The 22,672-nt window shown below is 35.7% G+C and overlaps 2 protein-coding genes across 2 annotated transcripts; one reads left to right on the plus strand and one right to left on the minus strand.

The window, feature by feature from the left end:
• The first annotated feature begins 674 nt into the window (after positions 1–674).
• Positions 675–1,784, plus strand: LOC128175758 (serine/arginine-rich splicing factor 4-like). Its single transcript, XM_052841594.1, has one exon. The coding sequence runs from the start codon at positions 675–677 to the stop codon at positions 1,782–1,784; it is 1,110 nt and encodes a 369-aa protein (XP_052697554.1).
• Positions 1,785–13,631: 11,847 nt separating this feature from the next.
• LOC128175050 (uncharacterized) lies at positions 13,632–22,324 on the minus strand. The gene is made up of 5 exons (XM_052840439.1): positions 21,970–22,324; positions 21,673–21,849; positions 14,590–14,853; positions 14,316–14,385; positions 13,632–14,074 (listed from the first exon to the last, which is right to left on the minus strand). The coding sequence occupies exons 2-5, from the start codon at positions 21,802–21,804 to the stop codon at positions 13,797–13,799; spliced, it is 744 nt and encodes a 247-aa protein (XP_052696399.1). The 5' UTR covers positions 21,805–21,849; positions 21,970–22,324; the 3' UTR covers positions 13,632–13,796.
• Positions 22,325–22,672: the final 348 nt, after the last annotated feature.

Here is a 22,672-nt window from a genome sequence, read left to right on the forward strand (position 1 = left end):
AGTTGTTCCTGTGGGTTGATACATACTTGAAATTATCAAGATGCCTAGACTGAAAAGAAAAAGTACAGACCAAAGACAAAAACAGATTAAAGAACTTGTTTCAAAGCGTAGAAGAGAAGAAACTTCATCAGCAAACAAATCAAGTGAAAGTGATATGATACCAGTGACTGCTGACATTTTTCCAAAGACTAATTCATGTTGTACTTCAACAAAAGAGACTAGAAATATGTTTTCAACAGGAGCAAATAGTTTTCCTGAGAATGGACAAATGTTTCATCAATTAGTTCAAATACTAGTTCAAGAACAGTTTCCTCTTCATCCTCAATAGTGAATAACAAAAATGAAAGCTTTACACCTGTGAAAAGGTATTTTGAAGATCAGACTGATAAACAGAATAAAAGAAGAAAACAATTGGAAGAAAAACGAAATTCCTCAAATTTAGCTGAACAGGAAAATAATCTTAAACCGGCAGCAAATCGATTAAGACAACAAAAGTTAAGAGCCTTAAAAACTCCTGATAAGAAAAATGATGATAAAAAACAAGTGGAAAGGGCACTTAAGACACCAGATCAAAAACAGGTGGACAATGCTAAGGATAAGAAAAGGAAGAGTGACTCTCGTGACTCAAGAACACCTGCTCAAGTGGCCTCAGACAAGACAAAAATAAGAATAGGATGATTGACTCTTGTGGCTCAAGAACACCTGATCAAATTGCCTCAGATAATAACAAAGATAAGAAAAGAAAGAGTGACTCTCGTGACTCAAGAACACCAGCTCAAGTAGCCTCAGACAAAGACAAAAATAAGAATTGGATGATTGACTCTCGTGCCTCAAGAACACCTGCTCAAATTGCCTCAGATAATGACAAAGATAAGAAAAGAAAGAGTGACTCTCGTGACTCAAGAACACCAGATCAAGTGGCCTCAGACAAAGACAAAAATAAGAATAGGATGATTGACTCTCGTGCCTCAAGAACACCTGCTCAAATTGCCTCAGATAATGACAAAGATAAGAAAAGAAAGAGTGACTCTCGTGACTCAAGAACACCAGCTCAAATGGCCTTAGACAAAGCCAAAAATAAGAATTGGATGATTGACTCTCGTGCCTCAAGAACACCTGCTCATATTGCCTCAGATAATGACAAAGATAATAAAAGAAAGAGTGACTCTCGTGACTCAAGAACACCAGCTCAAGTGGCCTCAGACAAAACCAAAAATAAGAATTGGATGATTGACTCTCGTGCCTCAAGAACACCTGCTCAAATTGCCTCAGATAATGACAAAGATAAGAAAAGAAAGAGTGACTCTCATGACTCAAGAACACCAGCTCAAGTGGCCTCAGACAAAGCCAAAAATAAGAATTGGATGATTGTCTCTCGTGGCTCAAGAACACCTGCTCAAATGGCCTACGACACTGACAAAGATAAGAAAAGAAAGAGTGACTCTCGTGACTCAAGAACACCAGCTCAAGTGGCCTCAGACAAAGCCAAAAATAAGACTTGGATGATTGACTCTCGTGCCTCAAGAACACCTGCTCAAATTGCCTCAGATAAAGACAAAGATAAGAAAAGAAAGAGTGACTCTCGTGACTCAAGAAGACCAGCTCAAGTGGCCTCAGACAAAGCCAAAAATAAGAATTGGATGATTGTCTCTCGTGCCTCAAGAACACCTGCTCAAATGGCCTCAGACAATGACAAAGATAAAAAAAAAGAAAGAGTGACTCTCGTGACTCAAGAACACCAGCTCAAATGGCCTCAGACAAACACAAAAATAATAATTGGATGATTGACTCTCGTGCCTCAAGAACACCTGCTCAAATTGCCTCAGATAATGACGAAGATAAGAAAAGAAAGAGTGACTCTCGTGACTCAAGAACACCAGCTCAAGTGGCCTCAGACAAAACCAAAAATAAGAATTGGATGATTGACTCTCGTGCCTCAAGAACACCTGCTCAAATGGCCTCAGACAATGACAAAGATAAGAAAAGAAAGAGTGACTCTCGTGACTCAAGAACACCAGCTCAAATGGCCTCAGACAATGCCAAAAATAAGAATTGGATGATTGACTCTCGTGGCTCAAGAACACCTGCTCAAATCACCTCAGATAATGACAAAGATAAGAAAAGGAAAAGTGATTCAAGAGCTTCAAGAACTGATGACATACTAGAAAATGAACGCTTAATTGATAGAACTAGAAAGCAAAAGTCTCGAAGAAAACCTCCAAAAATTGATCTTGACCTTGCTATAGAAAACTTCAGAAAGGCTATTAGTCAAGGGCCTAATTTCGTATGTAGCTGTTGTTGCCGTCAACTTTACAGAAGAAGTGTCATAAAGCTTGATTTGAAAAAGTATTCAAAGATATCACAGCCAGATTTAGACCTTTATCTCACTAAAGAAGACTGGATCTGTAACACCTGCCACAACAAACTAGTAAAAGGAAAAATGCAATGTCAAGCTCAAGCCAATGGTTTACAACTTACACCCATCCCAGAAGTCCTCCAGAAGCTTTACCCATTGGAGATACAATTAATCGCTAAAGTTATACCATTTATGAAAATTGTTGCAATGCCAAGGGGTGCTCAGCATGGAATAAAAGGACAAGTGGTTCTTGTACCAGCGAACCTTGAGAAAGTTGAAACAGCTTTACCAAGACCAACATCCCAAAGTCAGATTATATCTTTAGCATTGAAACGACGACTTTCTGATAAACATCATGTGCATAAGCAGTATATAAGGCCTCAGTTTGTTATCAATGCTCTTCAATATCTAAAGAAAAACCACTCTAGTTATACAAATGTGAAGGTTAATTTGACCTGGCATGAAATAAGTGAGGCAGAGGATGCACAATTCTGGGATGCTGCAACTCACAATCCAATCAGTGTTACAGATCAGGAGGATCATTTAGATGTTGATGAATCAAATCAGAAATCAGAGTCTCAGATGGAAGATGGGACTATAACTGAGAGTGATGATGAAATGGAAGAAAACAATCCTTCAGAATTTAATACTAATCTCCAGAATAAAAGAAGTGTTAATATAGACACATGCATTTATCCAATTGATGGTCCTGATGTGCATACTAATCAGATTTTGAACATAGCTCCAGGAGAAGATCAAATACCCATTACAACAAAAGAAGCTGAGTGGGAACAGATGTCTTTCCCGAGATTGTTTCCTGATGGTAAGCATACATACATTATGAAGAACCCAAGGAAAATTAAATTAACACCAAAAAAGTACATAAATTCCAGACTACTCTCCAAAGATGGCAGATTTGCAGAAAGTCCAGAGTATACTTTCATGGCGTTGGACTGGCTAGAACGAGATGCTATAAAACAAAGTATTTCAATTACCAGCAGAATATGCTTTCAAGAAGATATCACATGTGGCCAATTCAAAGATCCACAGAGAATCTCAAGGTTATTAACTGAAAATCAAATATTTGCCACTTTTAAAAACATCCGTGGAACACCTCAATACTTCAAACAGATGCACTTGGATATGTTAGCCAAATTACGACAATATGGTCCTTATACATTCTTTATATCAGGTTCAGCAGCTGAATTTCATTGGCCAGAAGTGATAAGCATTATAGGTAGACAGTATGGAGAAAGATTTACTGAAGAAGACATTAACAAGATGACTTGGCAGGATAAACGAATATGGCTGCAGAGGAACCCAGTGACTGCTGCTCGTCATATTGACTACATATTTGAACAACTATGGGAGAAAGTGATATTAAGTGGAACTCATCCAGTAGGACAAATTTTAAATTATGACCTGAGGAAAGAAATGCAGGGCAGAGGAACTGCTCATTTTCATGCAGCAGTACATGTAAAAGGAGCTCCACAACTTAATGTTGACCCAGATGAAGAGTTTGTAGCATTTGCAGATAAGTTTGTTAAATGTGTTCTACCAGACAAGGATGAGGATTACGAGTTGTATCAGCTGGTACTGACACGTCAGATTCACCACCACACCAGGACCTGTACAAAGAAAAAAATTGTAACCTGCCGATTCCATTATCCAAGACCACCTAGCCCTCAAACAGGTAAAATATATAAAACATCTCCGTATTACTGTATAAGTATTTAAAAAAAGAAAATCAAGATGACTAACATTTTCTGCTTGAACAACTTGACATTTAAGTTTACATCCAGGCCATATCTCAGTTACTATATGCATAGTTGTTTTTGTATCTCTTTTTTTTAATTGCTAATTACCTACAAGAACATGTATATTTTCAATTTATATTTCAGTTCTTGCACATGTGCCAAATGATGAAGATGCCTCATTGATAAAACAGAAATCAACGAAGATTATAGGCAAGATGTTTGATGCTGTTCAGTCATATTCAAAAGAGGAAAAAATGCCACCTTATGAAAAACTTCTAGACAAAGCAGGCATCACTGATGAAGAATACAAAAAATCTCTTCGAACAGCTATACACAGAACCCACTTAGTAATGGAAAGATCACCTGAAGATTTATTTGTGAATAACTACAATCCTGTGTTGCTGAGATGCCTAAGGTAATAAATATGTGAAGTTGTAGAAATACATTGAAAAAAGGGTATGGCTAATGTGACAACAGCTCACAAAATATTTTGAAAAAGAACATGGCTTCTATTCCTGTTCTGTATCTTGGTGTCACAAGAGAGTCTTTAACAATGAACATTATATTCACAACCTCAAAAGAGAACAAGACTACATGCACACTTTAGTGGAATGTCCCAACATGCAGTGCCAATTCAGGCAATGCTCAGGGATGTCTAACAAAAAGAAAATTTCAATGAAAAAAAATAAGTTGCATTTCCGAATTTATGAACTAAGATTGACATAATATTTTAAAGATGGAACTGGTATTATAATACTTATCTATTATGGACTTCTCAAGAGAGAACTGTTTTCCTATAGTATAGGAATACAGTTCCTGAGGGAGAAGTACATAATATTTTAGTACATAATACAACTTATGAATCACATGTAAATCACGAGATTTTGGAATAGTGCCAGCCGCAGGAATAGTCCCTGGGAATAGTGCCCGCTACAAATTTAGAAAAGGCAAACAATCCAATCAAAATCGTTCATTTATGTATATTATGTACTTAATGTAGACACAGGTACAAAAAGACAAAATGGGGAAAAAAGGCTTGGTTTAAACGATAATATATATACAAAAATATTTTGCAACATTTTATCATCGGTTGAATATATTGATTCATGTAGTTAAGTCCTGTAATTTTGTACTGTTTTTTCCAGATTGAACATGGACATCCAAATGATAACATCAATTTGGGCCTGTATAGCTTACATCACGTCATACATCTGTAAACCTGAGAAGACTATGTCTGAGCTAATGCAAAAAGCAAGTAAAGAGGCTAACGATAAAGGTGTAACTGACAAACTGTATCATATAGCCAACCAGCTAAGGAAAGGACGAGAGGTGTCACATCATGAAGCCATAATGAGATGTCTGTCAATGCCATTTAGAAGATCAAATATTCCTGTAGCATTTGTAGCAACAGATTTCAAAGAAAATAGGACTAGAGTAATAAAACAGAGATCAGTTCTTGACACAATGGAAGATGATGATACCGATATATATACGACCACCATTCACGATAGATATGCTGCTCGACCATCTAGCCTAGAACAAATATCATTTGCCGATTTTATTTCAAACTACAGATTGACGTCTTCCTCTTCTAGTGAAAACAACTAAGAAGAACAGGATGAAGTTGATGAGGAAGTCTCTGAAAATGTTATTACTCTTAGAGATGGCTTAGGACAGATGAAAAAGCGGAAAATACCCCAAGTAATTAGATATCATTATGTCTCTCAAGAAAAAGATAGGAGGCATACTTCCATAGATTGCTCTTACTATACCAGCCATGGAGGTCAGAAGATCAATTGAAAACACACTCAACATACAAAGATTCTTTTGAAATTGTAAAAGAACAACTTGTGCCAAAAATCAAATCATTTGAACCGTTTCATGACGATGTTGAGTCAGTCTTAGAAAATTTTGACCCGGATGACATGGCTCCGGAAGCATGGGAAGATTTTATGGCAAACATAGAGCAGGAAAAAGAAGGAGCAGTTGTAGAAGATCCAAACTATGAATTCCTCAATCCAGATAACTTACCAAATGATGTTCTAGAAACAAATTTACGTCGTTCATCATCTAATAAATCATTCACATTGACAAAAACATCAACATTACCAGACACTGATTTTTACAAGTTGATTCAATCCCTAAATTCCAAACAGAGATTTTTATTTGACTTCATCTATTATTGGGCCACAGCTATGAGATTGTCTGTAAATGTACCTGATCCATTTCATATCTTTCTGAGTGGAGGAGGGGGTGTAGGCAAATCTCATTTGATCAATGCTATATATGCAGGTGTAACAAGAGCCTTGCGTACCCCAGCACACAGTCCTGATCAACCAACAGTATTGCTAACAGCCTCTACAGGAAAAGCTGCAGTAAACATTAATGGTACAACACTTCATTCAGCTTTTAATCTACCAATAAAGGACAAATCAAACAAATTTGAATATAAAAAACCTGGCACAGAGAATTTGAATAGGTTACGAAGTAATTACATCAATGTCAAACTCATAATAGCTGATGAAATTTCTATGTTTGGAGCCAGAAGTCTATTGCACTTGCATCTAACACTTCAGCACATTTTCGAGATCTATGACAAACCATTCGCTGGAATTTCTGTCTTGGCAGTAGGAGACCTTTTGCAATTGAATCCTGTAGGCGATTTACTCGTCTTCAAAAACCCCACTTCAGGATACAGTGCATTAGCTGGTTCATTATGGACACAGAATTTTAAACTTCATGAACTATATGAAATTGTAAGACAAAAGAACGATCCCATATATGCAAATATTTTGTCACGCATTCGTATAGGAAACATTATAGATGAAGATATGAAACTGTTAAAAGATCTTGAAAATACAAATACTGACAATTTCCCAGATTCCACTGTTAAAATATTTCTGACAAACAAACAGGTTGCTACATTTAATGAAGAAAAAATGGATCAACTCCCAGAAAGGATAACCATTCGAGCTAAAGATAGCAAAAGGGATACTACAACCAATACAGTTCCAATCACAACTAGAACTTTTTTTGTCTTCAACAAAAAGTAAGGGCTTTTCGACAGCCCTAGTTTCCCTTTTTTTTTTTAAATGTTTAAAAATTTTTGTCTAATCTATTTCCAAATTTTCTAAACACCTTGGTATAACCAGTTGCTTAGTTGCTTCATGGGTAGTGCAGTGTGAGAAGAAAGATAACTCCAGAACTTAACAAGTAGCTACCCATCGAATTTCCAGAAAAATATTTTCAAAAATTCATTTCAAAGTAAGTATTCATTCCTTGGACGCAAAACTTGGTATGCTAAGAGTATTTGTGCTCTACATTCTTAGAGCAAAGCGAGATAACTCTTCCAAAAAATAATTTTGAAATCTAAACAAGTTGTGATCTTTAGACCCTTCAAACCCCTATAAGGAGTCAAAAAGTGGCCCCTCGGACCATAATTCTTATATTGTACTCTTTATTCTAAACTATTAACCGAAAAGATTTTAAAAATTGGATGAATAATAAAAAAGATACAGCTAAAAAGCTGTTTTTAATACTGACCCCTACAGATCCCTTATTTTTCTGAATTTTTTTCCCAAGACCTTTTCCGGTCTGTGCACTTTGTCCCTGATTGCAAATACAAAATATAAAAATATTTGCTTGAAAACTTTTTGAGAAAACGTTACACGCGTGAATTCAATTTAACATAGAAACTCCCATAGACGATTTTCATCGGCTCATAAAACCGGAAGTACTCAATACTTTTCATTGAAACTTTGAATATATCTTAATTACGTCTATCTAAACAATATTTTTGCGTTTTATAACATTGAAAAGCTTTTCTGAGTTTTTTTGTTTTTTCATCCCCCCTTTTCTCAAATTTGAGGCCTAAAATCTCAAAACTGGTAAGAGATAGAAACTCGCCGCCACTAAACTTTTTGTACATATGGATAAGATGAATCTAATTCTAAAATTTAAACGAACCTCTTCAAAAAATAAAAACAATATATTGATTCTTTTAATTTCTAGTATTTTGCTTGTGTAAACCGGAAGTACCGAAACCGGAAGTCCAAAACAAGACATACGCGTGTCATAAACAATTGCTATAAGACTATTTCATCATGGTTTCAATATGTCTTTCCGTTTTCAAAAAATCGCTGACGAAAGTTTGTCGAGAATAAGTAAAAATAATAATAAAACAGAACAAAAACAATAGGTCTTTTCGACCGAAAGTCGAAAAGCCCTAATAATGGAAGAAAATATATATAAAACGGGAGGCTTACCCTCATCACTAACCATTGCAAAAGACTGTAAAGCAATGATAACTAAACACATCGATATTTCAGACCATTTAGTAAATGGTGTCATTGGAACTGTTCAGGAAATTTGTGTCGATCACAGAAATCCTACAGCTGGTATTATATTCATGAAATTTGGGAGTCCAGATATTGGCAGAGAAGCCAAGAAAACAACACCTTCGCGTCTGAAAGGAAGTGTTCCTATAAAGGCAGTGACAGTGAACTTCTTATTAACAGCAAAATCTCCTGTTCAGGTGGAAAGAACAATGTTTCCTATTGTTCCAGCCTTTGGTATAACGGCACACAAATCACAGGGAAGTACGTATGAATTTGTCATTGGGGACCTCACAATACCACCATCCATGAAAACAGTCATGCCTGGACAATTGTACACTGTCTTAAGTAGAGCAACACATAGGACTGGATTGAAATTGATAGAGTTTTTACCACAGAAAATCAAGGTTAATCAACAAGCTTTACAGGAAATGGACAGAATGCGAAATCAAGCTACATTTGATTGGATTCATCCATTAGATCAACTTCCATCAGAAAACAAAATACACATCGGCTTCCTCAATATCCGATTATTAAACCTGCATTTAGATGACTTGAAAGCAAATACTGTTCTTCAAAATCTAACTACAATTTGTCTCACAGAAACTCATACCTCACTAAGTCATGAAATCACTGGATACCATTCCTTTCATGAAAAAACACAGCATGGCTTAGCTCAGTATCATAAAGAATCATCAGAAGAATTTAGTTTACAAGTGTCTAATGGAAATGACCTACAATTAATGGCTAGACTGTTGAAAACTGATGAAAATCCTTTACTTGTAGCTGTAACATATACACCACACAGTATGAGTAAAGGGACATTTGTGAGTCTGATCTCAGATTTTGTGAGGACTGTGCCAAAAACATTCACATTAGTGTTAGAAGGTGACTTTAATCTTGGTCCTGAAGATGAGAACCTACAAAAAATGTGCAAACTATATAAACCAAATGTTATGATCCATCAGGCAACTCATTTTCATGGGAACAATCTTGACCAGATATTGACAACAGATGACAAGGCATCATCTTGTGTTTTTCCTGTCCCCTATTCTGACCATTTTCTTACATGTATATCTCTGCAATAAGGTATGTGATTTTATACAGTATGTAAACCAGAGTATGAAACTTGAATATGATTTCAAACAAAAACTGTACAGTGATATTGTCTCGTACATTTTAAATAAAGTTATATATGTTAATAGGTATTTGTTTGATTTTAGATTGTAGTACTTGGATATATTTGCGACAGGAAAAATAGAAAAAAAATGGTTGGTCGGGGTAAAAAATTGTTCCTCCCAACCTCCCCACACATTTAATTCTGGAGCAGCCCTGAATGTTTGAAAATATTGCAATTTCATATACTGTGAAATCATTTGATTTCGTGGTGGTTCAATTTTCGTAGATTTCGTGGGTACCTCTCATCCACGATTTAACATCCTACACGAATTAATAAATAAGGGTAATAAAATCATATTTCCTTTGTAGGTTCTAGAGAATACACGAAATTACGTCCCCACGAACCTGTAAAGTTTAAGCAATCCACGAAAATTGGCCCCCACAAAATTTAATGATTCCACTGTACAGTATACGAGTATACTGCTTGAACGGCGGGGGACCCAGGAATTCTATTCTTGTTCTCAAAATTAGAAATGAATGTAAATATAGCCGCTGGTCATATTACCACATACTAGTGCATGAATAAAGTATTTGTTAACGAGAGAGAGAGAAAGAGAGAGAGATGTTACAATCAAATCTCTGTTGGAATCAGCAGTTGTGATGCTGTAATGGGACTTTATCGTGCTTATGCCTTTCTGATTTGACGCTTCAAAATACCCTTTGGTAGATGATCTGAAGGGGGGGGGGGATTATAAACATGATATGCCATAACACTTTTCACCATATTGAGTCGGTGTTTTTTGTAGAATAAGAAAAGTTTACATTCGAAATCTGTGCTTGAAATGGCGGTTGTGATGCTGTACTATTGTGCTAATGCCATTATGACATTTTGACTCGAAAACTAAAATTTTGAAACTATATAATACACTTGTGGCAGGATTGGTAATAGCAGGTGGAGCAACAGAATGAGGATCACTCGTACTGGATCTAACAACCTTCCTGAGGAGGGAGTTAAAAGGTTGGTTCCTCGTCTAGTCCGAATAGATTAACGAGTGATGTATGCCATGTAAGGAGATAGATAAAGACGGACTTCTTAAAGGCGAGATATCTCCTGGTGTTGCACTGTTATTGTTCCTAGCTGTTTTCCCAGCCTCATAAAATGGTTTCCTGGTTTTATGTTCTGTTGTTTTTTCTAGGGGTACTTTCGGGGTTGATGCAACAAAAATGGACTGCTGGAGCCCTGTCTTTCCTTGCGAGGTTGAATAGCGTAATAGACTTTTGCCCCTGGATGACACTGCTCAAAGTATTGTGTCATCAGATATTTCCTTGATCGTGGGAGGTCAAAATTGCAGATGATGCACCTGATGATGGCCCCTAGGGCAACTTGGTGACAACACTCCATCTGCCTTCTGGATGGGTAGGTTTTATTACATCCCCGACAATTCCACCTAAAATTAACAAAAATGATACTCTTCATACATTCAGGGACTGTATCTTATATATATGTATATGTTTCTTCTTAAATCTCAGACATTTTTTTACAATTGGCTGCCAATCTGGTTAGGAAATAAAAGGAATTAATGAAGGGAATAAGGAACAAGACAAGGACAGAACAACTGAACATTTCGATTAAAAGTAGTTATCAGTTAAGTATTTACTGTTGACTGCTAACTAGTCTGCTATGCCCCATTTCCTCTTTGTGGTATTCTTCGCTGAGGAGAGACTTGATCATGAGTTTTCTGTACCTTGCCTTGAAAGCTCTTATGATGAGTTGATCCAAAGGTCGCAGAACTGATGTTGTGTTGGCTGGGAGGAACTTGAGCTGAACATGGCTGAGGTGAATTTTCATGAATAATAGATGAGGCGTTGTCAAGGAATATCGGGATGTAGCGTTTCTTTTTTTCATTGTTGAGTTGATTTCACGGATCCAGGTGTTGATTATTTTTTATGTCATCCATGCCTTTTTGTTTGATTCATAACTGAGTGGCAGTTGGTTAGCTTTTCCAATCACAAGTGGCTTTAGCTTTTCTCCTGTTGCACTGCACGTAAACATCACTGTTAGTCTTTTCTTTGCACTCTTGTCACCCTTGCAGGAAATGTCATTGGTGTTGAAGGTTTTGTCTAGAGAACAGGCCGGTCTAATCGCAGTTGAAAATATCTTCTATTCTGTATCCATTGATGATTTCTGGTATCCGCTGTCTGTAGTCCTCTACTGTATTCATGTCAACACTGGCGTTTTCTCCGCTGATCTTAAACGATGTGATTGAATAGCGGGCCTTCCATCTGTCGAGCCAACCATTGAATGCCTTGAATCCAGCGACGTTGATATATATATATATATATATATATATATATATATGATATATATATATATATATATATATATATATAAAAAGCACAGGGAAATTTACTTTTGTTGGAGCTCCACCTCCACCCCGACCGAGGCTTGAACTCACGACCTCTGGAACCCATTCTCGTAGCAGTGAGCGGCCACCGCGCTACCCACTCGGCCATCTAGGCAAGACAAAGATCTTGCTTTCGATGACGAACGGAACCTAGCGCGCTGGCTGCGCACTACACAGTCGCTTGAGATACAGGTGAAATACAGTTAAACGACAATTTGAGAGGATCGGAACGATACACATTTCATAGATACACACATATATGATAGGCACAAACATTGCAATAACTCTCAATTGACATGTACCTGCCCATAGTGAATGATATAGATATATATAAAGCATAGGGAAATTCACTTACAGGTGGAATACAGTTAAACGACAATTTGAGAGGATCGGAACGATACACATTGCATAGATACACACATATATAATAAGCACAAACAATTGAGTCGTTTCGGCCTTTCCCCTCGTACGGTCCTTGATAAAATCGGACCCTAGTAGGTTTGGCCCCAAGTAGTTTGATCCTTAGTCGTTTCGGTCTGAGTTAAATTATTTGTGTTTTAATAAGTGTTTGAACACTTATAACTCTTATTATTATAGACATTCTTATTAGTCCCCTACCGGTTTCACCGGAGGGGACTATAGCTTTCCTCTGCGTCCGTCAGTCCGTCCGTCCGTCAGTCCGTCTGTCTGTCCCACTTCAGTTTTCCACACTTTTTTTCTTTATGCATTTGAGGAATAATATGAAACTTGCTGAACAGCTTCAAAATGGCAAACTACAGATCAAGTTTACACTTTTGTAGCGTCTGATTGACATATTTTCGAGAAAATTAATTTTTTATATTCCAATTTTTTAATGTTCGGGTTCGTTATCGGGTTCGGTGTGTAACTGAATAAACGAGGTCAGTATGTAGTCAGTATACTGTGCGTTACTTGTACCATTCCTTTTCCTGTACCATTCCTTTTATCATTTCTAACAAACAAATGAATTCTATAAAATAGTGTCAAGCATTGTGTTGTAAATTTAATCGGCAGGGTTTTTTTGTATTATTATTACAATCGGGTTCGTTGTCGGGTTGGGCTGTTTAACTGTTTGGTTTGATTCGGGGTACAGAAGACGGTAAGAAATGATATTGTGCATAACAGTGCATTGTTTTCACAAATTTGTACCAGCGAATACAGAATAGACTTGGCGAAATTACAGGAGATGAAATAAAGAGTATTATTTTACCTTTTTCCTATTTAATTTCAATATCAACTATATAGTTTTAATTTCCTGTTCTTTTATCTCTGATTAAAGCATGACATCTCGTTTACAATAGCTCTGAAATAGTTGTGTGCTTGGAAGCTTTCATAGAATAATACAAACCGGTAGGGGACGTGTATTGCTTATGCAATACTCTCAGAATGCTTGTTTGTATTTAGAGTGTATTGATAAGTGTCTGAATTACTCTCAGACATTCTTAGCCAATTTTTGGAACTCTTTTTAGTGTTTGAATATTTTTTTTTATTATTCTTAGACATTCTTAGCCTATTTTCGGATTTTTTATAAATAAAAAAGAATAGTAGGTTAAATTATTATGATGTCGACAACTCTCTAAACCCAGGTAAATAATCAATTGAGAATTAAGTCAATCAAAAACTTTTTATTTGAATACATGTCATTAGCGAAGTAATGAGCACTAACAACTACAACAGTAAAGACTAAACAACGAAACATAATAACAGTTTCATAAATAATATAATATTTACAGTCCAGTCCTTCTCATCAGTCCAGTCCAGCACTATAACACTATCACTTTCTCCGGAATTAACACGTAAATCACTATCACTGGTCCGGTCTGGGAACACTTGGCGCGACCACCTGTCCTACTCTACGCAGAAAAAGGGATGTAGTGATTATCCTCTCCTCGTACTCGGCCCAGCGCTCATGGAGGGTCCAGTGGATTCGACGGTACGTCAATCTCTGGTAACGTGTGAGTTGTTGTTCATCCACAAGCCACATGATGATGCTCAACTGGCTGGCTTCCTTCAGCAGCAGGGGAACAAGAACGTAGAATTGGAGCTTGGCCTTCCCTGCCTTCCCATTCATCCGTCGGTGCCAGCCTTAAAAATAAAAACCATACTATTAATATAATGAAAAAAAGGACAGATTATATATAAGTTAATATACGAATAAAGATTAGAAAATCAAATTATTTAAAACTGGTTGTATTATATTTTCACAATATTAGTTTCAAAAAATATTAACTTTCATATGAATTTTATAAATTTATATTTATATAATATATATTATAATATTTATATATCAATATACTATTTGAACATAACAACAATAAACATGTACCTCGTTCGAAGTCCATGACGAAACCCTCAACCGCCAGGTCAGGCAAAAGACTGCATATCTTCTGGAACACCTATAACAGATATATATATTGGTCAAGATCAAATTCAGTTTTGTAAGTTTTCTTTTACTACTATATTTTATATATATATATTTTTTTAAATTTACTAATATATTGTTCTATAGTTTGCCAATTATTAATAATAGTTAGTAATTTACATTGACATTATGCTACTTTATTAATATACTTTCACGTTTAAATTGACATTATACTTACTGCTACGTAATCCCTCTTTCGGCGTCTCGACATCAGGACGAAGAGGAGAGGGAATTGCTTCATACAGTCGTCCTTCTGTATGAAACCATGGATGGAGAACAGTTGTTCGAATGGTCGACGAATGATCATGAATGTACCATCCAAGTACCAATTCTTCGCTGATTTCCGTAGCTCCTTCTGAAGGGGGGTTGCAAGAGGGATGTGGCGCTCGTTCTCTACCCGCACGTCACCCTGTATGAAGTCTCTAAGGAACCGTTGGTCAATCTGGAAATACAATAGTAAATAAGTTGTTTGTTAACTTGTAAGATATATATGTATAAATGATATCCAATACGTTGTCAAATTCTCTATTTTATAAAACTGATGCATTATATATCAATATACTATCAAATTCCATAATAATATTAATAAACTAGAGCAGAGCTCGTGGCAAAGCCCCGAGTAGGTCTTCCGTTGTTGCTGCGAGTTGAAAATTAGCTGCAATTATGTAGCCCTCTCCCGATTTTTTTTTTTTTTTTGGGAGAGGGCTACAACTCCATAGGATCTCCGTAATGGTGCAAGTGCGGGAGTGATTCACTCCCGCAACGATTTCGTCTCAAATCGTATATAAATGACGATAACATCTGCATTTCTTACCTGAACTCAAATATTGTAGATGTCTATGGCATAAATTAATCCAAAAATATCAGGTATAGTCCATATATCGGTTATTTTTCGTGTATGTCAACAACGCAAGTTGAATTTGTCCGCCATGTTTACTGACCTTGACCGGTTTTATTTTGAGACAGCCAATGAGAATTTAGGAGCGGATCTTGAACTGAATATAGGAATTCCCCTATTTTAAACATAATTAACGCGGTAAATATGAATTTTTCATTACATACCAGTTCCTAAAATGATGTTTTAGTGATAGAACGAGGTTAGATAAATATTTATAGTGACATTCACGTTATCAAGCCCATCAAAACTCCAAGCGTAAATCCCATAAAATCACGCGAGAACTGTCATGGCTGCTGAAAAAGACGACTGGTAAACATGCTGATGTGTTTTATCTGGTTTTGATTTATATACGAACACTGTGCCGGATAATTATGCCAGTGCCAAGGTGGCATTTTTGCACCCGCTTAAGATGCAGTTTCGGAAAAATCCATGTATACCAAATGATAGACCATTGTCTAGAGAGTATATAACCACTTTTGTTTTTAGTGTGTTTCACCTGACAAGTGAGATATTTACCTTTAAAAATTAATATCCCATCGGAAAATGATAATTCCCATAGGATAATTGACTCTCCTACAGGAAATACTGACAATCCTATAGGATTTTTTAAAAGTCCTGTAGGAATAATATTTCCTTTAGGAGATTGGTAATTCCTGTAGGAATTTGATTCAGACATGTAGTTTTCCTATAGGATATTAAGTTTTCCTATCGGATTTTATCAAATCCTATCGGAATTGAAATTCCTATAGGAAGTTCTTGTATTCCGATAGGAAATTTCAAATTACCTATAGGAATTTTGATTTTCCTATGGGAAAAATTATTTTCCTGTAGGAATTTATTTTTGAAAGGTAAATATCTTACCTGACAGGTGAGATACACTGATAAGAAAGGTGGTTGTTAACTCTTTAAGCAATGGTCTATCATATGGCATATTTGAATTTTTCGATATATGCAGCTTAAGCGGGTGCAAAAATGCCACCTTGGCACTGGCATAATTATCCGGCACAGTGTTTACGGTTAGTTTGTTCAACCTGAATGAAAAAATCATTTTATCTAAAGGAAGTCAATTATAAAATCGATCTTTTCAGACCGAAGTCAGTCGCATTAAAAATTTAATTTTGCACCATTACGGAGATCCTATGGAATTGTAGCCCTCTCCAGTAAACATCAGATATAAAAAATCGGAGAGGGCTACATTATTGCAGCTAGTTGAAAATATATGTTACGATTATAATGACTATACTTTCAGTTCTGCTTTTGTTATAAAAATGTGTTGTAATTGAAAGTCTGTATATAAAACGTGTTTTGAAAAAAGAAAGGAAGAAAATATTTTAGGAAAACTATTTGTCGAGCAGAGTTTATGTAATCGTTTCAAACATTGTTTAAAAAATGAGATCATGTTTAATGGCGAGTTAAATTTTCAAAGGGTAGCAAGGATTGTTATAAACATTAAACAGTATGTACTCATGATTCATGTCAGGAATTGTATTTCTTTTTTAAACTGAACTCGCCTACAAAACACGTAAACTTTTCTCAAAGATAACTTCTATATTAAAATATTTCTAAATTTTAGAAGACTATGTGCAAGTTTAGAATTGCGTGCTGACAAATTTACAGACCCTAAAACGTACTACTACACCAAAAAAGCGTGCGGCCAACGTGCGAGAAACGTTTCGTGTAAACCTTTTAGAGTTTCATGTAAACCGTTTAGCGTTTCGGGCAAAGCGTGTAAATCGTTTCGAGCAAAGCGTGCGAGAACCGTTTGAAACGTTCATCAGATTTCATTCGGAACTCTCTGACAAGTTAATTGTTTCAAAATGGCGCGCGTGTTTTACATTACTTTAACAAAATTGAACGAATTTTTAACAAACAAAAGAAAGGTATATGTATTAAAAGACGACTAGTTACAGAGTACATGTATATTTAACGTTTTCATGCGATGTTTCAGTACTGAAACAATATTAAAATTCGCTATACATAAAAAATATTAAATACAGTTAGCGAAACATGATTTCTATTGGAACAAACCTAAATCAACTTTAACTTGCACGATCATGTTTTGAAAAGCATGTATTTTTATTATCTATTTACATCGATAACTCTTACTGAGACCATTCGGCTGTGTACAAGCAGCACACATAACCTCGGACATCGGGCGAGACCTGCACCTGGCTGAACCTGTCAATCAAACTCTGTGTATTTGTTTTCATTGGATGGTCAGGCGTCTCTCTTTTGTCAAAAGCCAATGGAAAATTAATGAATTCAAGGTAATCGGAATCAGAATTTGATAAAGCACACAATTTAAATGATAGAAAATTTATTAATTATTTGAACAAAATTAAATGTAAACATTGAAAGGAAATAAAAAAATTAATTATTATGGGAATCTATACGCATGGTACTCAATTAAAATAGATTATATTATGATTTTATTATTTTATGTAGTAAAATCACCCTTCCAACTGTTACTCAAATACATAACAATTGATGACCTGGGGCTATAAATGTTCTGAGCTGTGTGCGCTGAAGCGGCACAAGATTCTCGATCGCATGCGGCAATTGAATTAACACAGACTGGCCGAATAAACAAAGGGGTGGGAAAGTGAAACAAAATGTTACACATAAGAAGAAACCACCAAAAATGTTTTTCGACAGATCTTGATATCTTTTCTCCAATTAAAAAAAAATCCAGCGCGAGCACCTGTCAGCGGGGTGCTCAGCGGGGCGGGAGGAGTGGGGGGGGGGGGGGCAGCAATGAGTTCGCTTCCACAATGAAACTACAGAAGTGATTAATATGTGACCGATATAATCTAATCTAAAGTTGTTTAAACTCATGTGAATATTTTCTAAAATAATCATCGAATGCCTCAATTCAGGGCATTCCTTTATCGTGCTAGCACCTACCGCAAACATGTAACATGGAACTTTGATTATAATTTGATTTGATTTTTAAACTACCTTGTACGCTATCGTATAAATCAATGCTTCATCAACTGTAAAAGTAAAATAACTTTATCTTAAACCAATATAATAGTTGAAAACATAATAAAATATAGTTGTGTCCGTGCAAAATATGAAACATAAACGCGTCATAAGGTACATGTAGAAGAACACGAACCGACCGCGGATCACTTAACCACTCGCGCCGGATCTCCTCAGCCATGTGCGAGGGATGATCATTATTTAAAGGTTTTATATTTGAGGGGGGGGGGGGTGGGGTGGGGGTGTTGATTTAAAACATTAATTGTACAGTTTTTAAAGTAGTTTACATAAACCAACCAACCATTAGTTTATGTCTAACGATTTTTCCGATATGGAGTAATATCGTTCATTAATATTCATTTACACTCAAATATTTAATTAAATATATACAAGTAGGACAAACCTTTATAACATAAAACTAAAACAGTTCTTGTATATACGGCTATATTAACTCAAACACGTTCATATGCATGCAAGTGTAAGTCGCGGTGTGCGAATCTTGTGTATTAAATAACCGCTTACCGCTAGGTAATGCAGCCGTGGCTGATCTCCTCGGCCGTGGGCGAAGGATAGATTACGTAAAGGTACAACGCACAGAAACGCACAGCTCAGAACCAAGGAAGATTTGAAAAGTTTGCAGTATAATGACCTTACTCTATCAAATAGAAGTTCTTTATTATACCCCCGCTCCGAAGGAGAGGGGGTATACTGTTTTACCCTTGTGTGTCTGTCTGTCCGTCCGTCTGTCCGTCCGTCTGTCTGTCTGTCTGTCCGTCTGTCTGTCCGTAACAAAAATTTCTGTCGCATTTATCTCAGCAACTATTTATCGGAGATGCTTGAAATTTTAACACAGTGTTTGTTAAGGCATGCCATATCGTGGGATATATTTTTGTACCAATCTGACGTCAACTTCCTGTTAAATGACGACTTTGCTTATTTTTTAACCAAAATTTTCAAACAAATTTTCGTCAAAGATTTCTCAGCAACTGTTTATCGCAGATGCTTGAAATTTTTACACAGTATTTGTATAGGCATGCTATATCGTGGGATGTATTTTTGTACCAATCAAACGTCAACTTCCTGTTACATGACGACTTTGAAAATTTTGGCAAAAAATAAACGAACAAATTTCCGTCAAAGAATTCTCAGCAGCTATTTATCGCAGATGCTTGAAATTTTAATACACTATTTGTTTAGGCATGCCATATTGTGGGATATATTTTTGTATCAATCGGACGTCAACTTCCTGTTAAATGACGACTTTGCTTATTTTTTAACCAAAATTTTCAAACAAATTTTCGTCAAAGATTTCTCAGCAACTGTTTATCGCAGATACTTGAAATTTTTACACAGTATTTGTATAGGCATGCTATATCGTGGGATGTATTTTTGTACCAATCAAACGTCAACTTCCTGTTAAATGACGACTTCGTTTATTTTTAGCCAAAATTTTCAAACAAATTTTCGTCAAAGATTTCTCAGCAGCTAGTTTTCGCAGATGCTTGAAATTTTAACACACTATTTGTTTTGGCATGCCATATCGTGGGATATATTTTTGTATCTATCAGACGTCAACATCCTGTTAAATAATGACTTTGTTTATTTTTTGCCAAAATTTTCAAACAAATTTTCGTCAAAGATTTCTCAGCAGCTTTTTATCGGAGATGCTTGAAATTTTTACACAGTGTTTGTTAAGGCATGCCATATTGTGGGATATATTTTTGTACCAATCGGACGTCATCTTCCTGTTAAATGAGTACTTTGTTTATTTTAGCCAAAATTTTCAAACAAATTTTCGTCAATGATTTCTCAGCAGCTGTTTACCGCAGATGCTTGAAATTTTAACACACTATTTGTTTAGGCATGCCATATTGTTGGATATATTTCTGTACCAATCGGATGCCAGCTTTCTGTTAAATGTCGACTTTGCTTATTTTGCATATTCACATCAGAGCGGGGGTATCACTAGTGAGCATTGGCTCACAGATATCTTGTTTTAAACTAAAAACCCACAATTGATCTATGTCTATTATTGCTTTAGAGAATGACATTGCTTTCATTAATTAAATGAACTACATGTATTTCTTACTTGACATCCAATCGTTTAATCCACAAAAGATTTTGTGTAATCAAAACTAAAACAATTCTTGAGTTCGCGGCTAAATAAATTCATATATGAGAGACGCAACTCTCGTGTATTAGATAACCACTGACCGCTAGGTAGTCCAGCCGCGACCACGCTGACCGACTTTCTCGGCCGCGGGCGAGGGAGAGCTTACGTAATGGTACACACACAGCTCTGATTCAAGGTAGATTTTGAATGCATGATGTTTATATTAAAAAGGTAATGCATATATTTATTCATTCCATATTTTGTGTTTTACTAGAAAAGAAAAAGAATGTTATGTTTTCCAATTCCCGTTTTTAAGGATTGTGCACTATAAGAACTTAACAACGACTTAAACTCCTAAAAAAAAGCATGTATTCTAAAAAAAAATTCTTATGAATTAATGCCTCCTGTATAAACCAGCATACTTTCTGCGGTAACTTCATGCCAGTTGTACGCACAAAGTCTTTCGTTAACTTGTCAAATAAAAACAGGTACATGCTAACATGTAAAGCTTTTTACACTCATACTACACAAACCACTTACAAAATAACATTGAAACGACCTTCATGAGATCCCAACAAACAACTTTTCCAGCGACAGCCATATCAAAATCCTAACCGTTTTTGAGTTATTAAGCAAAATGTTTTAGGGGCCATTGGCCCTTAATTTAAGGGGCCAGCCCCTTTTTATTGGTGTCAAATGAAAGCCCTTGTTATTTTGCACAACTTTTATTCTACATGTCTTTACAAAAATTTTTTCGTTCAAAAGATATAAAGGAAACATGTCTAAATTTTTGCACTTTTTTGAATCCTGTTTTTTGACCCCCTACCTTTTCCTAAATAAAAAACGTAATCTAAAAACATAAACAGATGTGCACAACTACAATGTCTTTGTTATTCAAATTCGTTGGATTCCCATTCCCTGCTATCATAGTCTCGGAGCCTTTGTCTGGAAACAAAAGGCCCTAAAAAAATTTAAAAGGGGAATAACTCTTTAACGGAAAGGGAATTCTACATTTTATGAATTGCTTAAGATAGTGTTTTGTAAAGTACATTAGCCCTGAAAATTTGAGCAAAAACCGTTTAGAAATGAGCAAGATATGAAGCCTCAAAGTTCGCGTCTAGGAAACAAAAAAAAAAAAAAAGAAAAATAAGAATAATCTTAATTTTTTTCCCGCACAATAATAGAAAGGTCTTCCGTTTCCTTGGTTAAATACTGATGCATTTAAGTCAACTTTCTTATTGTTTTCTAATCATTTTTACTCATTATACCTCAAAGGTTAAGTCCTTAGGCTCTGCAGGCCTCAGCTTTTGTCGGATACGATTCGCAGCTCTCTGAAGATACTGTTGATTGGGCAGGTTAAAATCGTTCTCGTTGGTAATCGAGAAGGCGTCCTCTACCATGTCCCCAGATGCTCTGTATGGATGTTGAATGGCTTCCACTCGGACCTGCAATTTAAAATAAATAAATAAAAAAGTAAATAATGTATAAATTAAAAAAAACATAAATAAAATTTTTGGTTTAGTAATCAATCAATACAATTATATTCAAGGTAGTAGCAAACTAACCTTTGCAGCTATAACTGTCCGCTTGAGTAGACCTGCCTCTGGTGGGTGGATGTGATCAATGTCTGGCTTACAATGTATCTTAAGTTAAGACTTAATCAACTGCGTTACGCCAAGTAAGTTTTGTGAAACAGCTATGATAAATTTTAGGAGCTTGCCAATTAATAACTTAGGCATATCTTAATTTCTATCAAAGGAAACATCATAGAAAAATCTCAGTGAAAGGGGTCCTGCTTCTTTATATTCTATAATGCTACACCAGAAATTAACTAATATAAGAATAATAAAGACTACGTTCTTTGTACAAGATTGCATCCTTATTAGTTAAAGCAATATGAGCTGCAATTTCCCTGCTGAACTTTTTTTTTTTACGAAAATGTTATAGAAAAATGTTATTTTCTACTATAATGACAAAAAATATCATGGTTTCCGTTAAGAAGCCTTAATTGATGCAAAATTGAACTATCGTCGTCCTGTACAAAATTTGAACCGCTATATATTCCTTAAAAGATAAATCATTGATCGTCTCATCATTTAGTTCTCTTCATTTTCTATGTTCAACTTGACTCTGATTTGCCTTATTATAATCTCATCATTAAATTTGTACTCTTTGGTAAATGGTTGATCAATTATATAAATTGTCGGAAACTTTGATATCGAAGATGGGGGACACACACCATTTCCAAAACAACAACCCAGAAATTAC

Source organism: Crassostrea angulata, chromosome 3 (assembly GCF_025612915.1).
Source record: "Crassostrea angulata isolate pt1a10 chromosome 3, ASM2561291v2, whole genome shotgun sequence".
Taxonomy (NCBI): domain Eukaryota; kingdom Metazoa; phylum Mollusca; class Bivalvia; order Ostreida; family Ostreidae; genus Magallana; species Magallana angulata.